At 44.5% G+C, this 15,207-nt stretch overlaps 1 protein-coding gene across 5 annotated transcripts in view; it reads left to right on the top strand.

The window, feature by feature from the left end:
• Positions 1 to 15,207, top strand: part of ATP6V0A4 (ATPase H+ transporting V0 subunit a4) — a 73,278-nt gene that overhangs the window by 19,735 nt on the left and 38,336 nt on the right. The window contains exons 2-10 of one of the 5 annotated variants that reach the window (XM_070514332.1): positions 2,449 to 2,542; positions 2,657 to 2,722; positions 4,293 to 4,482; positions 5,849 to 5,982; positions 6,993 to 7,071; positions 7,353 to 7,447; positions 12,837 to 12,962; positions 13,419 to 13,513; positions 14,756 to 14,882. In XM_070514332.1, the coding sequence (XP_070370433.1) occupies positions 5,866 to 5,982; positions 6,993 to 7,071; positions 7,353 to 7,447; positions 12,837 to 12,962; positions 13,419 to 13,513; positions 14,756 to 14,882 (639 nt within the window). In that variant the 5' untranslated portion in view covers positions 2,449 to 2,542; positions 2,657 to 2,722; positions 4,293 to 4,482; positions 5,849 to 5,865. Of the gene's footprint in view, positions 1 to 2,448; positions 2,543 to 2,656; positions 2,723 to 4,036; positions 4,491 to 5,399; positions 5,419 to 5,848; positions 5,983 to 6,992; positions 7,072 to 7,352; positions 7,448 to 12,836; positions 12,963 to 13,418; positions 13,514 to 14,755; positions 14,883 to 15,207 lie in introns of those variants that run through there. The other 4 variants (XM_070514339.1, XM_044777857.2, XM_070514333.1 and 1 more) reach the window with 4 other exon arrangements.

Raw genomic sequence — 15,207 nt, 5'->3', positions numbered from 1 at the left:
TGTCAACAATCAGTTGACCAAACTCGTGCGGGGCTATTTCTAGGTTCTCTATTGTCCTACATGTCACCTGTATGTCTGTCTTTGCACCAATGCCACAATCTTGATTCCTGTAGCTGTACAGTAAGTCTTGAAATCGGGTAAAGTGGTTTCTCCACTTGATTCTTCTATTCACTAGACCTCGGCTGATGCCACCCTGGCTGGGAGGAGCAGATGTGCCTGGTTACTTCTCCCAGCATGACCTCCGTGCCCTGGGGAGGGGGTGGCCTCATTACCAACGGGCAGTGGTGAAAGTTCTGGTTAGGTTTCTTCTGACACCACCCCAGCACGGGTTAGCAAGGGGTGTCTTGTTACCACAGGGTGGGGCTGGGGGTTCAGACTCCCCACCTGGCCCTCTCTGACACCACACTGCAGGTGTCGCTTTGGCACAGCTGGGTGAGAGCAGAAGTCTAGGCTCTCCATTTGGGCTTTGCTGCCATGGTGGGTGTGGGACCACACTTTTCCCGTGGTCCTCGGCTGGGTTAGAGTGACCATTATCTAAAGGTCTTTCCTGCTAGGCTGCCCCGTTCCTGGTCCTTTGGCTGGAGAGAGCAAGCTTTCTTTGGAACTTCTTTGTCTGCACATCTTGCTGGCTTCTGCAGTACCACATCTAGAACATATGTGGCAGCAGAAACCCCAGAGAACGTCCCTCTGTCGTTCTTCAGGCCCTGAGGTCCCTAGAAGGTCTGTCTTCTTCTCTCCACTTTTCAGAGACTTCTAATGTTTGCTGTATATATAATGTTCAGGGTTTCTAGTTTTACTTATTGGGAAAAAAAAGTATTTCTACTCCATCTTTCCAGAAGCAGAAGTCAAAATAATTTTTTAAAAAATGTGAATCAAGTAATGTCCTTCCCTTGTTTCAAATTTTCCAAGGCCTTCCCAATGTGATTAGAATAAAATCCAACTTTCTTATTGGCTGTCAGACCTCACATGGCCTGGCCCCAGCCTCCACTCTGACACACCTCAGCCTACCTCTCCCCGCCCCCATGTAGCCCAGCCACATTGGCCTCATTTCTGTTTCTAGAACATGTTGAGCCTTTTTTTTTTTAAGGAAGATTAGCCCTGAGCTAACATCTGCCACCAATCCTCCTCTTTTTTGCTGAGGAAGACTGGCCCTGAGCTAACATCCGTGCCCATCTTCTTCTACTTTATATGTGGGATGCCTGCCACAGCATGGCTTGCCAAGTGGTGCGTAGGTCTACACCCGGGATCCAAACCGGTGAACCCTGGGCTGCCGAAGTGGAACGTGCATACTTAACTGCTATGCCACTGGGCCGGCCCCCAGTGTGAGCCTTTTCAGACCATGTGACAATATCGTGCAGTAGTTGTAAACAAAGACTCTGATGTCAGGTGACCTGGTGTGAGTGACTGTGTGACCTCAGGCAAGTTACTTAGCCTCTTTGTGCCTCTATTTCCTCATGTTTAACTTGAGAATAGGAATACTGCCAACCTCACAGGGTGATTGGAAAGATTAAATGGGTTACTGCATGTGAAGTACTTAAATGTGTTCTAAAACCACGCAAGCAACGCCCAGCACATGGGGAGCGCTCAATAGCCCTCAATTAGCTAGTGGGCTGACGCACTCTGCTCTTGCATCGCTGTTCCTGCTTCCTGGAATCCCCTTCCTGCAGCTCCTTTTTGCAAGCCTGCCTCATTTAATGCTCCAAGCCTCAGCTCAGCGGCCGCCTTTGAGAGAGGCGTCCCCTGACCGCTTCTCAACAGCAGCGTCTCTCCATCTCTCTGGAGCCTATCTTTCTACCACTGCACTTTCAGCACTTCGCTATCCTGCTAACTTACTCCTTGTTTACTACTTGTCTCCTTCCATGTGGACATAAGCTTCACGAGGGGCAGGGCCTTGTCCCTTACTTACTGTCCTAGCCTCAGAGACCAGGACAGAGCGGGCACACAGTAGAGTCTTGACGCATACTTCTCGAATGGATGAAAGAATTCAAGTTGTTTACAATTATGCCCTTATTACAAACAATGCTACAGTGGACATTATTGTAGTTAAATTTTGGTTTACATCCTTAAAAATTTTTTTTAGGATGAGCCTTCTAAAGTGGAATTATTGAGTCAAAGCATATGCAAATTGCCTATTAGACAGAGTGCACTAACGTATTGTCCTGCCAGCATTGTGTGAGTGTGCTGGCATTCTGCACCTTTGACTTGGGGCTTTAGGAGAAAAAAGGCAAACCTTAAAAACATCCTCTCCCTCCTATACTTACACATTCTAAATAATTATCCAATATCCTATTATATTTTGCTGACAAGGACACTGAGGCCCTGAGGTTAAATAGCGTCCCCAAGGTTGCGCATGGTAAATGGCAGAGCTGGGATCCTGAGTCAGGCAGAGTGGCTCTTGACTCTGCTCCTAACGTCAAGATGTTCCTTTTCTCTCTGCATGCTCCTCAGTGATTCCCGGGCATCGGGACATCTGAGAACTCTAGCTCCACCTGCTGACCGGAAGACACAGCAACCCCAGCTGGGGCGAGGAGCAGAATGAGAGGTGGGCTGGGGAAGGGGCGAGAGGAGCGAGCACTAACCGGGGCAGGGGCTCCTCTTGCCTCCAGAGCTCATCTGATGGGACAGGCAGAATCAACACTGGTGATTCCTTTTGCAGTTTTCAGTTCTAATCCTCCTGCTCTGCTTTGCCAATCCTGAGTTCAGCCTTCGGAACTTTGCCCAGGTGAGTCTGGATTCTTGGGTGGCTCTGCTGCGTTGGGATGGGTGGGTGCGGCCAAGCTCTGCTCCTTGAGAAGCCCAAGCAGTACCTTGCCGACAGGGCCTCCTTATAGGCGACCCGCTCTTTCCACTGCCCAGGCCCCAAATCGCTGCCTCTTCTTAGCTGATCATTCCAAACTCTCTGCACCCTGCTCCTGCCTGCTCTCCCCAAAGCCAAAGTTAGATTTTTCACCCCGTGTTCCCAAAAGCACTGGTTCTAATTTGATCACGCACAAGAATCACCCTCGGGGCTTATTAAAAAGGGCACATCTCAGATACCCTGGGAAATTTGAACACTGATGAGATTTGATATTAAGGAATTGTTGTTGAATTTTAGGCATAACCATGGTATTAAGTATACATGTATGTGTATACATATGTATATATATGAAAGAATCCTTATTTTTTTAGAGATACATAGTAAAATATTTTTTTTTTTCTTTTTTAAAGATTTTATGTTTTCCCTTTTTCTCCCCAAAGTCCCCCGGTACATAGTTGTATATTCTTTGTTGTGGGTCCTTCTAGTTGTGGCATGTGGGACGCCCCTCAGTGTGGTTTGATGAGCAGTGCCATGTCCGCGCCCAGGATTCGAACTAGCGAAACACTGGGCCGCCTGCAGCAGAGCAGGTGAACATAACCACTCGGCCACGGGGCCAGCCCCCATACTAAAATATTTTGAAAGAAAGAATATGATGTAAGGGATTTGCCTCAAAATAATCCGAGGCAGGCAGAAGCGGGTGGGGGTGTGGACGGCTGCACAATTCAATAGGTGTTGACCGCTCAGTGGTCTGGACGTGGGGGTTCCTTTTTGCAGATGCTTTAATTTTTCCAGAATAAAAAGTAAAAAAACAAAGCACCCTTCATTCTGGGGTACGTTTCACAGGCACCCCAGGTGGGTGCATGCCGGGGATCTACCCACCCTACCTGGAGAAACAGCTCTGCGGGGCTCATGGACGTGAACTCAGGCGGTCCTGCAGAGTAACCCCTGGGCCAGAGCAAAGGGCCTACTCGGTTCACCTCCCTGCGCCTTCCCCCTCCGCCAAATAAATGGGGACAACAGGGGTCCTCAGGGAGATGAGGGTGCATATCGTGTCTGGCCTTGTCTCTTTTTACCTGGGCCGCCTGGAAGCTGAATTTTAGCCAGTGCAGATTTATACGGATTTGTCTGTCTATTCTTCTTTGGAAGTAAAGAGGTTTTGAAAATAATTGTTGATAGGATGGTGTGATTTTTTTTTTCTTTTCCAAAACTTTTTTTAATGTTCTTTCATTTGTGCAATGAGAAGAGGGAGTGTTTGGGTGCCCTGGGTGGATGCCTCGGAAGGCTGTCTCTGCGCCCTTCTGAGGCCCCTCCCCAAACCCCGCACTCCGCGGGGGGTGAGGTACTTTCCTCCGAGAAGAAAGTCACTGCTTCCTGGTGGGGCCCCAAGGTCGTGGCCGAGGGCACAGGTGGGGCGGGGGAGGAAGGGGTTTGAGCAGGGCCAGCCGGCGCGGCAGGTTTGTCCTCGTCCGCGACGGGCCCGGTGTTGATACAACAGAGCCTGGGAAGGTGGCTCGTCGCCGCCTGCGGAACCCCGGCCGGGCTGGTCCCACCCGCCCGTCGCCCGCCGCCCGCCGCCGCGGCCCGGGGGCTCCCTGCCAGGGGTCGGAGGAAGGAAGCCGCCGGAGAGCCGAGCCCCAGCGCCCGCTCCAGACCCCCAGCCCGGGACCTGCTCGGATGCAGCTGGGGTAGGAAGGTCCTTACCCTGCGCCCTGCGGTCTGCATGAAGCTGTCTTATGTCTCTTTTCTGTGAAAACATTGCCTTCTTTTTCAGAAAGGGCGGTATGAAAAGTGGATTCATCTGCGTGTCAAAAGGCAAAATTAGTCTATAAAGGGGGAAACATTCGTGGAGCATCGGCTTTATGGTTGAGCTAGACTGGGGATAGGATGAAAAAGATGACGTAGGTCTAACCTCATGGATTTGTCTGGCTAGCGGGCAATTCAGACCTTAAGCGAGTAGTTGCAGATGGTTACTATCTGGGGGCATGGAGGAGGGGGCTTCCTTCTTTGGGGTTTGGTGGTGACAGGGAAAGGCTCATGGAGGAAGAGGATACTTACATGGAGACCCCAGGAATGACAGGATTATGTGAGGTGTCGGGGATGTGGGGTGGGGAGGAAGAGGTTGAGGTTCCAAATCTAGGGGAAAGCATGGATAAAGGTCCTGGGGCAGGAGGGAGCGCAGGGAGAAATCCCAAGTGTCTGGCAGGCAGCGTGAAGAGACATAAAGCTGGAGGGGAAGGCAGAGAGGCCGGATTATGCTGCCTTTTGTTGGCCAGGTCAAGGGTTTTAGACTGTATCCTGTGGGGAAATGGGACAACAGAAGGATTAAGATAGGAGGGATAGACCCCGTGTCCGGCAAATAGTAGATACTCTACAGGTTATAAAGTGACATGGGGTGAAAGGGGCTCCCTCTGGAGGTGCGATCCTTCTTCTAGGAAGGCTAGGCTTTGGGGAAAACAATTGGGTTTGGCAGCAGTAGGGCAGTCTGGAGCGTCTGTGGTGGGAACGGATTCTGACGAATATCCTTTTTTTATATAGAGGATATACAGATTTATTTCATTCCTGCTGACTGCACAGGGCTCTGTGGTATCGGTTTAATCCTTCCTCTGTTGATGAATGTCCAGGTTAGATCCACTGGTTATAATTATCAGATACAATGTTATCAGAAATGCCCTTGTGCACCCATTTTCCCATGCATCTCCGAGTTTATCTGGATGAGGGGCAGTGGAAATCTCCAGTATGAGTCGTATAAAATTTGATATTGACAAGTTGCTCTCTGAAAAAGCTGCATAAATTTATTCTTCAACTGCTAAGTGAATGAAAATGCCTGCTTCCTCCACAGCGGGAGTCTTTAATCATGTTTTTCAATCCTTTGCCAATCTGATGGGGTGGTGAAAAGTGCCATCTTGTTTTTGGTTTATACTTTTAAAATCAGGAGAGATTCCTGTTGGATCTTTCCTTTTCCTGTTGGATTTTAATTTAACTCGACTAAAAACAGTTTCCATCCCAAGGTTTCCACACAGCTGTTACCTCAGATCTGTTTGTCTCCTGCAGACCAAGGCTGGGTCAAGATGGCGTCCGTGTTTCGAAGTGAGGGGATGTGTCTGTCACAGCTGTTCCTCCAGGTGGAGGCTGCCTATTGCTGTGTGGCTGAGCTTGGAGAGCTTGGATTGGTTCAGTTCAAAGATGTAAGTACTGCGGAGGAAGGTGGAGTGATATTGGAGAATGCTTTCATACCATTTCTTGGTAGTGAACAAACTGCAGGGAGAAGAGCCCTGAGCTCGAATAGACGGAACTCAGTGGTTCCAGTCCTTCTGGCTCAGATTTGCGATAACATCGGGCAGGTGACTTGCAAACGATCTCCCTTCCTCCATGCGTGTCTCCTCTAGAGGAATGTTTTGAAACTAATGCACTCACTATGTGTTAGATGGGTTGTATTTTACTTCCTGCGTAGCATCTTCAAGGCATTGGATATAGCCAATGGGCAGGTGGATATAGCCAGTGGGCACGTAGGTTACCAAACCTTGTTCTCAGGACAGATACCTATTCTTCCTGACCAGTGGGTCTGAGGACAAAGTATCCTAGAATCCACAGTCTCCCTAGAGTGACATTGTAAGGCTAGACTGTCTTGAGTGTGATGTCGGGGTATCGTTTCCCAGGGGCAGTTTAAGATCCTCGCCAAGGCCAAGGTCAGAACCAAGCTCTTGCATGGAGAGATCATGTCTTGTTCCTTGCGTCCCTACTCCCTAGCACAGGACCTGCCGTGAGGCAGTTCCCCAGTGACATTTTTTGGGCAGGGTTGAGGGTCGCCACCCCAAGGATGCTGAATTTGTGTTGATGACTGCGATGCATCGCATGGAGCTGTGTAGTTTTCAAGGTCCTGTTATGTTCTTGGCTCCAGTGAGGACTTCAAGGCTCATTGGGATAGCAAATACAGCTAAAGGAAAGGAAATCCTAGCTGTGGGAGGATGTTTGTCTTAGAAGGATAAGAAGGCCAGAGCTGAGGCATTTGGGGATTGGGTGTAAACATCAAAGTGTGTTTTGCCTGTAACTCATCTTTCTTGTGCATGGGAGCCTCTATTCCTAAGATGATTCCAGCAACGTTCTCCAGCATTAAAAAAAAATAATAATAAACAAAGGGAATATGTTGGCAGCTGTTGCTACTAATGTGTGCCTTGTGGTTTTTTCCTCTCTCTAGTTAAATGTGGCTGTGAACAGCTTCCAAAGGAAATTTGTGAATGAAGTCAGAAGGTGTGAGTCGCTGGAGAGAATCCTCCGTAAGCCAGTTTTCTGCTTACTGTCTGAATGTGAATGGGCACCTGGGAGGTTAATGGTTTGCAGAACAAGGTTAACAAACCGGTCTCTATTGTAATACTTTACGAGGTGATCCTGGAGACAGGGTGGGGGAGGCTAGAGATGGGATCCATGTGCTCTGGCAGGTCCTGGGGCGATTCAGGCAGCTCAGCTGGCCAAAAGGCACCTGCCCTGCTTGACCTCATTTCTCAGGAATGAGAAAACGCAGTCACCTTGGGCTCTCTGGTGGGGTTTCATCCCTCAGGTTTTCTGGAAGATGAGATGCAAAATGAGGTTGAGGTTCAATTGCCTGAGAAGTCCCCACCGACCCCTCTGCCACGGGAAATGATTACCCTGGAGGTAGGTTCTTCCCCACTTTGCTAAGGACAGTCACGAAGCCTGTCTCCTGGGGAGTCTGGGAGCCACTCATGGATCCTTTACCCGGTTGCTGAAGGCGTGGAGGCGGATTTATGTAGTTGTCCACTTTTCAGTGTTACTCCCTCAGGAAAATCCTATTGCCCAATTCTTAGAGTCACTCCTCCTGATCCAGGAGAGAGCTCTTTTTCTCTCCCAACACAGCCCTGGGGAAGTGCACCCCAGTTTGAGGAGTGGTTTCCTTTGTGGGCATAAGATTCTTACAAGGAGTGCGGTCTTGTCTGTATGGTGCCACTGAACAGGGCTTATGCTAGCACACTGGGATGTTCTCTTTCTTTTTTTAAAACTATTGTCTCCATGCTGTACATCACATCCCTGGGAGTTATTTGTCTTATTACTGGAAGTTCATACTTTCTGACCACTTTCACCCATTTCGCCCCCACCTCCCCCTGCCTCTGGCAACCAGCAATCTGTTCTCTGTATCTATGAGTTCTTTTTTTTAAGTTTCCACATATAAGTGACATCATGCAGTATTTGGCTTTCTCTGTCTACCTTATCTCACTTAGCATAATGCCCTCAAGCTCCATTCATGTTGTTGCAAAAGGCAGGATTTCCTTCTATTTTATGGCTGAATAATATCCATTTGTGTGTGTGTGTGTATATATATATACAAAAATCACATCTTCTTTATCCATCCCTCTGTTGTTGGACACTTGGGTTATTTCCATGTCTTGGCCATTGTAAATAACGCTGCAATGAACATGGGGATGCAGATAGCCTTTCGAGGTAGAGATTTTGTTTCCTTCAGATAAATACCCAGAAGTGGAATTGCTGGATCCAATAGGATGTTTCCTAATTATCTGTCTGGTGGGAAAAAGCTGGTGCCTTGAGACTACTCTAGATTCAGGCGTCTCCTCAGACTGGCTTCTGAGGTCAGCTAAAGCAGTTTTCGTTAGTCAAGGACTTCATGGCTGGTGGGACTCTCCTCCTTTCTTTCCCTTCTCTACTTCCTTTTATAAAACATTGAGTGCCTGCCATGTGCAAGGCACCTTAGAGAGAAATAAAATATGGATGGCCATACCCTCTAGCAGCTTCTAGAGCAGATGGTGGGGAGAGGAGGGAGGGCGGGAGGTGGGAGAGAATGTTGAAAGCTGGGCAGAGCCAGATCCTGGACGGCCCTGTAGACCTTGATACGAAATTGGATTTGTTTGTCCTCAGGAGGAAGGACTTACAGCTTCACTGAGCCGAGCCTTATCTCTGCTGGGTGTTTTTTTTTCTTTCAAGGTAACTTAAAATTCTTGAAATTTTTGAAGCCATCAGTAGGAGAAATCTAGATACTCTAACAGAGATATGAGACTGGCAACTCCCCTAGAAAATATTTTGGATCTTGTCATATTGAAATCTGGATGTCTGGGGAGAAAACTTTTCACTAGTATGAATAGGATCTCCATAAAATCGTCTCCAGTTTCCATCTTATCACTGGTCTTCCAGTACCAGCCTCCCGCCGTCGTCTCCTGCAGCCTCCTTAACACCTAGACCTGTTCTTGTGGACTGTGGATGTCATTCTCGCTTCTGCTCTCAGCCTAATCCTACTTCTGAGTTTTGGCAATAGTTTTCTAGGTTTCCCAGCTTTTTTCTTAGCCATTGCAGTCTCTTCTGCCTCTTACCACCAGCCTAATTTCTGTCATGGTACTGCTTTCTCTTGCCACTTCGCTGCTCAGGAATGCACAGTGGTTCCCTTCTCACCTATGTCCGGTCCACCTCGGCCCTCAGAGCCTGCTCTGCCCAGCCCTGTCCTACCTCTCAAGTCCTCCGCTCTCCTTGGGCTGGTCCCTTGATTGTTCTCTGCTTGCCTCAGGTTCATCTCTCAGTTCCAAGCGTTGTTCGCACTGTACCTCAGGAAGAGAGCCTGGAGTACCTTCCGTGTATACAGCCATGGCTTTTCTCAATTCTAACCACACCTCCAGGCTCAGTTTAATTCCCACCTGTTCTGTAAAGCCTTCCCCTGCCATGCCAAGATGCATGAATTCCAAGTTCCTCAGACCTTCTATTGGGCTTCTGGGCCATATGCATTTTCATAATTTACCCGCTGATTCAGCGGTTCTCAAACTTCTTGAGTTCAGACATCTTTATACTCTTAAACATTATTGAGGATCCCAAGGAGCTTTATTTATGTGGGTTATATTTATTGATATTTACTGCATTAGGAACTAAAACTGAAAAAAAATTTATTAATTCATTTAAAAATAACAATAATATCTCATTACACGTTAGCTTTTTTAAAATGAAAAATAACTGTATTTTCCAAGAGAAAAACTTTAGGGAGAAGAGTGGCATTGTTGGCAAATTTCTTAAATGCGTGACAATAGAAGACTGGCTTCCCACGTCTGTTAGGCTTTGAATCTGTTCCGATATGTTGTTCTTGTTGAAGTATGTAAAGGTAATTCAACCTTGCACAGATCCGTAGTTAGAAAAGGGAGGGGTATTTTAACAGCCTTTTCAAACAATTATGGATACTCTTCTTTGATGTTATATTGAAACTTGACGAGCATGGAGACTTCCTTGCTTTTGTTAAACAGGTAGCAAGGGTTTTTGTTTCTAAATTGAGTTGGTTGTATGTTTCAGACAGTACCTTAAAAAAATCACTTCATCCAAATGAGTCTGGTGTGGGCTGACTGGTTGGTTTTGAAACTGTGCGCTCTCATACATTTGTAGTGATAACTAGTGAGACAAGAGACAATCAGATTTGTGCCAACTGTCTTTCCTCAGTATTTTCCTTCTGGGTATTATTTATTGTAAAGATGATATTAAAGCACCGTGAGCTTATGAGAGTAATATCTGTCTTACCATTGATCACACAGATTGATTGATTGATCTGACTGATCTGGCGGTTAGTTGAGTGTTCCTCCAAAATTCCTAGAGAGGAGAATCCTTCTGGCAAGAGTACACAAGTGGCTTGGGGTCCTTGCCTTGTAGAATTTCTAATGAGGCTTTGTAACAATCTTAGAGGGAATATTAATTCAGAAAAAAAAAATCTACCCACAAGTCCACTGTCTCAGCAAAAACTGCCTTCATTTTTCTGTTTTCAGGCTTTATTCTTACCAGCCACATTTTTATATAATTACCTATCCATAATATACATTATAGTTTTCTACTTTTTGCATTTACTATCCCATTGTAAACCATTTCTTAGATATTGCATTGTTCTCCAAAATAATTTTAATGGCAGCATTATTATTAATGGAATCATTAAGTGAATAGAGAAAATGGTTAAAAAATGGGGATTTCATTTTTCCCCAACTTTGTGCCACTATAGTCAGTGTTCAAAATTCAGGGTAGTGATTATCTCTGAGAGGGGAGAGAATGGGTTGCAACTGAAGCTGGGTGATGAGTGTATGAGATTCACTATGCAGTTCTCTGCACTTACGTATGTTTGAAATTTTCCATCATAAAAATGTTAAATATTCCACTTTGTTTGATATTAATATGCTTTTTTGAGGGGTGAAGAACTAACATTTGCATGGATATCTTTTTTATTGTTTATGTTTTTCTCTCTGGTGAGAGTGACTCAAACAAATTAGAAAAAATCTAGCATGATAATCTCTGTCTTTTAATGTAACTTTAATCCATTTTCATTTATTGTGATTACTGATTTACTGGCTTTTTGGTTTACCATTTCCTCTGTCTTTTTCTCCTCTTTCTTGCCTTTCTGTAATACCATCCAACCCTTTTCCCCCTTCTCCTCATTTGGAGGCTATAGATTATAGTTACGCTTAACATTTCAAGATGCGTACTTAGTAGATTTTTCTTGGTAACTTCTGCTGCTGGGTGAATGATTATTCCTTTGTGGGCTGTGTCTTTTTTTCCTCCTAATAGCATTTCAAGTTTTATCTTTGTTCTATAGTTTTACTACAATGTGTTTAAATATGGCTTTATTTGTAATAGTTTTTATTAAATATTGAATTGATACAGTAGAATTTTTAGAAAATATGTGTAAGATACAAAGAATAACAATATAGCAAACACCAAGTGCCACCACCCTGTGTAGGATGAAAGGTGACCACACAGTGATGCTCTTAAGGCCCTTGGCGTGCCCCCCACAGCCCTCCCTTCCCCTCCTCACCCTCCTCTTATGACTCCTCTCATCTTGGAAATAACCTCTATTCTGAATTTTGACTTTGTTTTTTTCTTGTTTCTTCATCGTTGTATTAAATATTTAGTTTTCCAGATAGCATATGGTTTAGCTTTGTACATTTTAAAGTTTTATATAAATGGAATCATGTTGTTTATTCTATTGCAACTTGCTGTTTTCTTACATCATTTTATTTTTAAGCCACCATATTGTTTCATGTTTCTGAAATTAATTCATGTTCACTGTTGGATAGTGTTTCTTTTATTAAATATACCACACTTTATTCGTTCTGTTGTCGATGGACATTTGGACAGATGAGAAATGAGCTTTCATATTTTTAAATTATTTGCTAAATCTCAGTAGTGCATTCACAGATTGTGTCCAGTAGAGAGCTGATCCTCACCTGTTCAATTTTGAATTTCAAGAGCTATATTTAGCATTTCCAGGACTTCTAAATAATTTTCTTTTTATATTTGCTTGTTCTTTCATTTTAGCACGTTTGTTTAATAGTTTCTTATTTTTCTTTTTAGTGAAAGTAATGCCTTCATTATCTCTTTGAACATTCTTTAAAAACTTTAAACTCTTTTTCAGTGTTTATATTCTATAAACATAATTTCACCCAGGGCGATCTTGTGTTTTGATTGTTGATTTTCTTGGTGATTTTTCTCGTCATTGGAGTTCTTTGCGAGCTGCCTTCTTTTTGCATGCTCATTTTGGAAGGGAGGTTGTTTTTGTGTTCTTGCCTCTGTGCTCACCCTTCTCTGGGTAGCCTTTTTCTCTTGCTTGTATTTGGCTCTCCAGAGCCCAACCCAGAACTGGTGGTTTCTCTTTTTATATTTGATCATTACAATGTGTTTGAGGCAGAAGGAATTACTCACTAAAGAGTGAGAAGTCACTCTGGACAGTGTGAATTCACTCTAGCTTCCCTTTATAGTGTTTTAAGTGGAGAAAGACTTGCGATTTGCTGAAATGCCTTGACTTCTTCCTGAAGCCAGCTTCCCCTCCCCAAGAGTGTTTCCTAACCCTCCCATTCAATGAGTGAGCCCTAGAGAGAGTATGAATGTGATGTAGCTTATAGCTCTATAATCATATTGAGTTTATGACTGAACAGGCCTCTCAACTGCAAGCTACATTATGGTGCACAGAATATTTCTTTGATATTTAGTTATCTAATGTGGTTGATATACAGTAAATGTCATAGCACTTTCTGCCTGGTTTATCTTCTTTCTCCCTCCTGCATAGACTGCTCTAGAAAAACTGGAAGGAGAGTTACAGGAAGCCAACCAGAACCACCAGGCTTTGAAGAAAAGCTTCCTAGAACTGACGGAACTCAAGCATCTACTGAAGAAAACCCAGGACTTCTTCGAGGTCGTTATTTGGGGACCATTTATTAAAGGGCCCTTTCCCCCAGAGCCTCAATTTTCCATGTTGAAAACTAGCGGGTTTGGAAATAAATAAATCACTCTGTTTCTGTCCCATGGCTAGGCCGTTGGTGAGGGGGAGAGTATTCTGGGTGGAATGTGGCACTGGATGAACTGAATGCAAGACTGTCGTGGTGCTCATTAAAAAGTATGCATCCACAGTGGCCCGGACAGAAGTGGAAGTCAGAACAAACCACAGTTAGTTTGAGCAGACTTGGGGCTTTCGTAGGAAGAGACTGGAGAAGCTTTTTGATCTGTCAGGGAGCACTCTACTTTTTGAATTCTGTTAAGCATTTGTGAAAAATTAAAGCTTCATTGAAAACAGACAAAACTTTGAGATGTGGAGTGCTTTTAAGGTAGTCTAAAAACATTGAAGTGAAAATAGTGGTTCTTTGACTTTCAGACGGAAACCAATTTAGCTGATGATTTCTTTATTGAAGACACTTCGGGTCTCCTGGAGTTAAGAGCTACGCCTGCATACATGACCGGAAAGCTGGGGTTAGTGCAACTCCATGTTCTGACAGTTACTTGTAGATGGGTCCCTGGTCTGTAGCTCAATGCCTGGTGTGTGATAGATTTCCCTGAGTGTTTGAGTGAATGAATGAATGAACACACAAATAGCCCCTGGAATAAAGACTATGTCACATGAATATAGAGCCTGCACACAGTAATAGACCCAATAACCTTTTCAGGTTGGTGGAGTTTGAGGTAGTGTTACCTTCTTGTTAAAGGTGATATTGACTTTCTTGAGCCTGAAAAGTGCAACGTTTGCATTGTGGGAAAGACGCGGGATAACTGTTCAGATGGGTTTTCTCAACTGTTCCCTGGCTTTGGAATAGGCTTATGGGGTATATGTTTTTTCCTTATCTTTGAAATACTGCTTTGATGATCAATAGATTTTGAGCTTGAAGTTTGAAGTATAATTGGAAATGAGTAGTTATGCAATCAAGTTATCGACAAGTAACAGTAATGTGATGCGATTGTGCCTATCGAAATGTGTGGTGATGGGAGGTGGAGCAAAATGGTGGGGTGAGCGAAATGTGTGGTGATTCCAAATGGTGGGATTTCATTGAATGTCCAAGTAAAATTGATGAATTGGTAGAAGTGGTGAGTTTTGGAATTCTAGTTTTTCATTCAGTAGATACTTGGAGGCCTGTCATTTGAGGCACTGGGCATTAAATTTGAAATTCAAAGAAAAATATGTATTGAAAATATTTGATCAGAAAGTAATACAGGATGAATGTACATTTAAAGCAAGAGATCAGTGAAAGCAACCATTTTAAGGTTGATATGAAAAATTTGGGTCAGAAATTATCTAGATACCTGGATGATGGTAAAATGGAGATGTATAAAAATCAATGTGTTTCACTCTTAGTACATTATTTGTAAAAATGCATACTGACCATCATTGAGCATTTTGAACATTTGTTTCTTTTAGCCACAATGCTATAATGAATGGTTATCATATTTTTAAATGCAAATAAGTGAATACATAGTATTGGGATGATTAAGGAAACTTCAATATGTCAAGGAAACACGAGGTCACAAGGGACTTGGGGAAGTCGGGGCTGGGATACAGAGTGGCCTTGTGACCCCTGCCAGGTAGAGCTGTGTTGTTGCCTCCTGCTCAGGGGGAGGTGGTCCTTCATCTTATGGTTGCACATCTTCACATCCTAATGGGGCCTCTCCCTGCGCCACACTCCACGTGCCTCAGTAATGTCTCCTCTACTGACTGCCCAGGTTCACGGCCGGCGTGATAAACAGGGAGAGGATGGCTTCCTTTGAGAGGTTGCTGTGGCGCGTTTGCCGAGGAAACATCTACTTGAAGTTCAACGAGATGGACATGGTTCTCGAGGATCCCGTCACAGTGGGTATCTCAGGCTGAAGAACACTTTCTCTTAAATTTCCTGTATCCCTCACCAGAGGGGTTTAATTCTCCCAAACACTGATATTTTACTTCTATGAAGCTAATATATATTTTCTTCCTCCTTTCATTTCTTTTCCTTTTTTTTTTACCTTTGAAAGGTCAATTCAGGGACTGATTCTTTTTAACACCTCATAAATGTTCACTCCTCCAAGAAATTTAGCTATACTAGTTCCTAGAAACTTATTTGCACCAGCGCCACACTGGGCAGCAGCTGTGTCTTAATCACAAGGAACTAAGAAGTGATTTGGGTCATTGCGCTCAAGCT

The sequence above is a fragment of the Equus asinus genome, chromosome 1 (assembly GCF_041296235.1).
Source record: "Equus asinus isolate D_3611 breed Donkey chromosome 1, EquAss-T2T_v2, whole genome shotgun sequence".
Lineage (NCBI taxonomy): Eukaryota > Metazoa > Chordata > Mammalia > Perissodactyla > Equidae > Equus > Equus asinus.
This window is presented reverse-complemented; position numbering and strand designations above follow the sequence as displayed.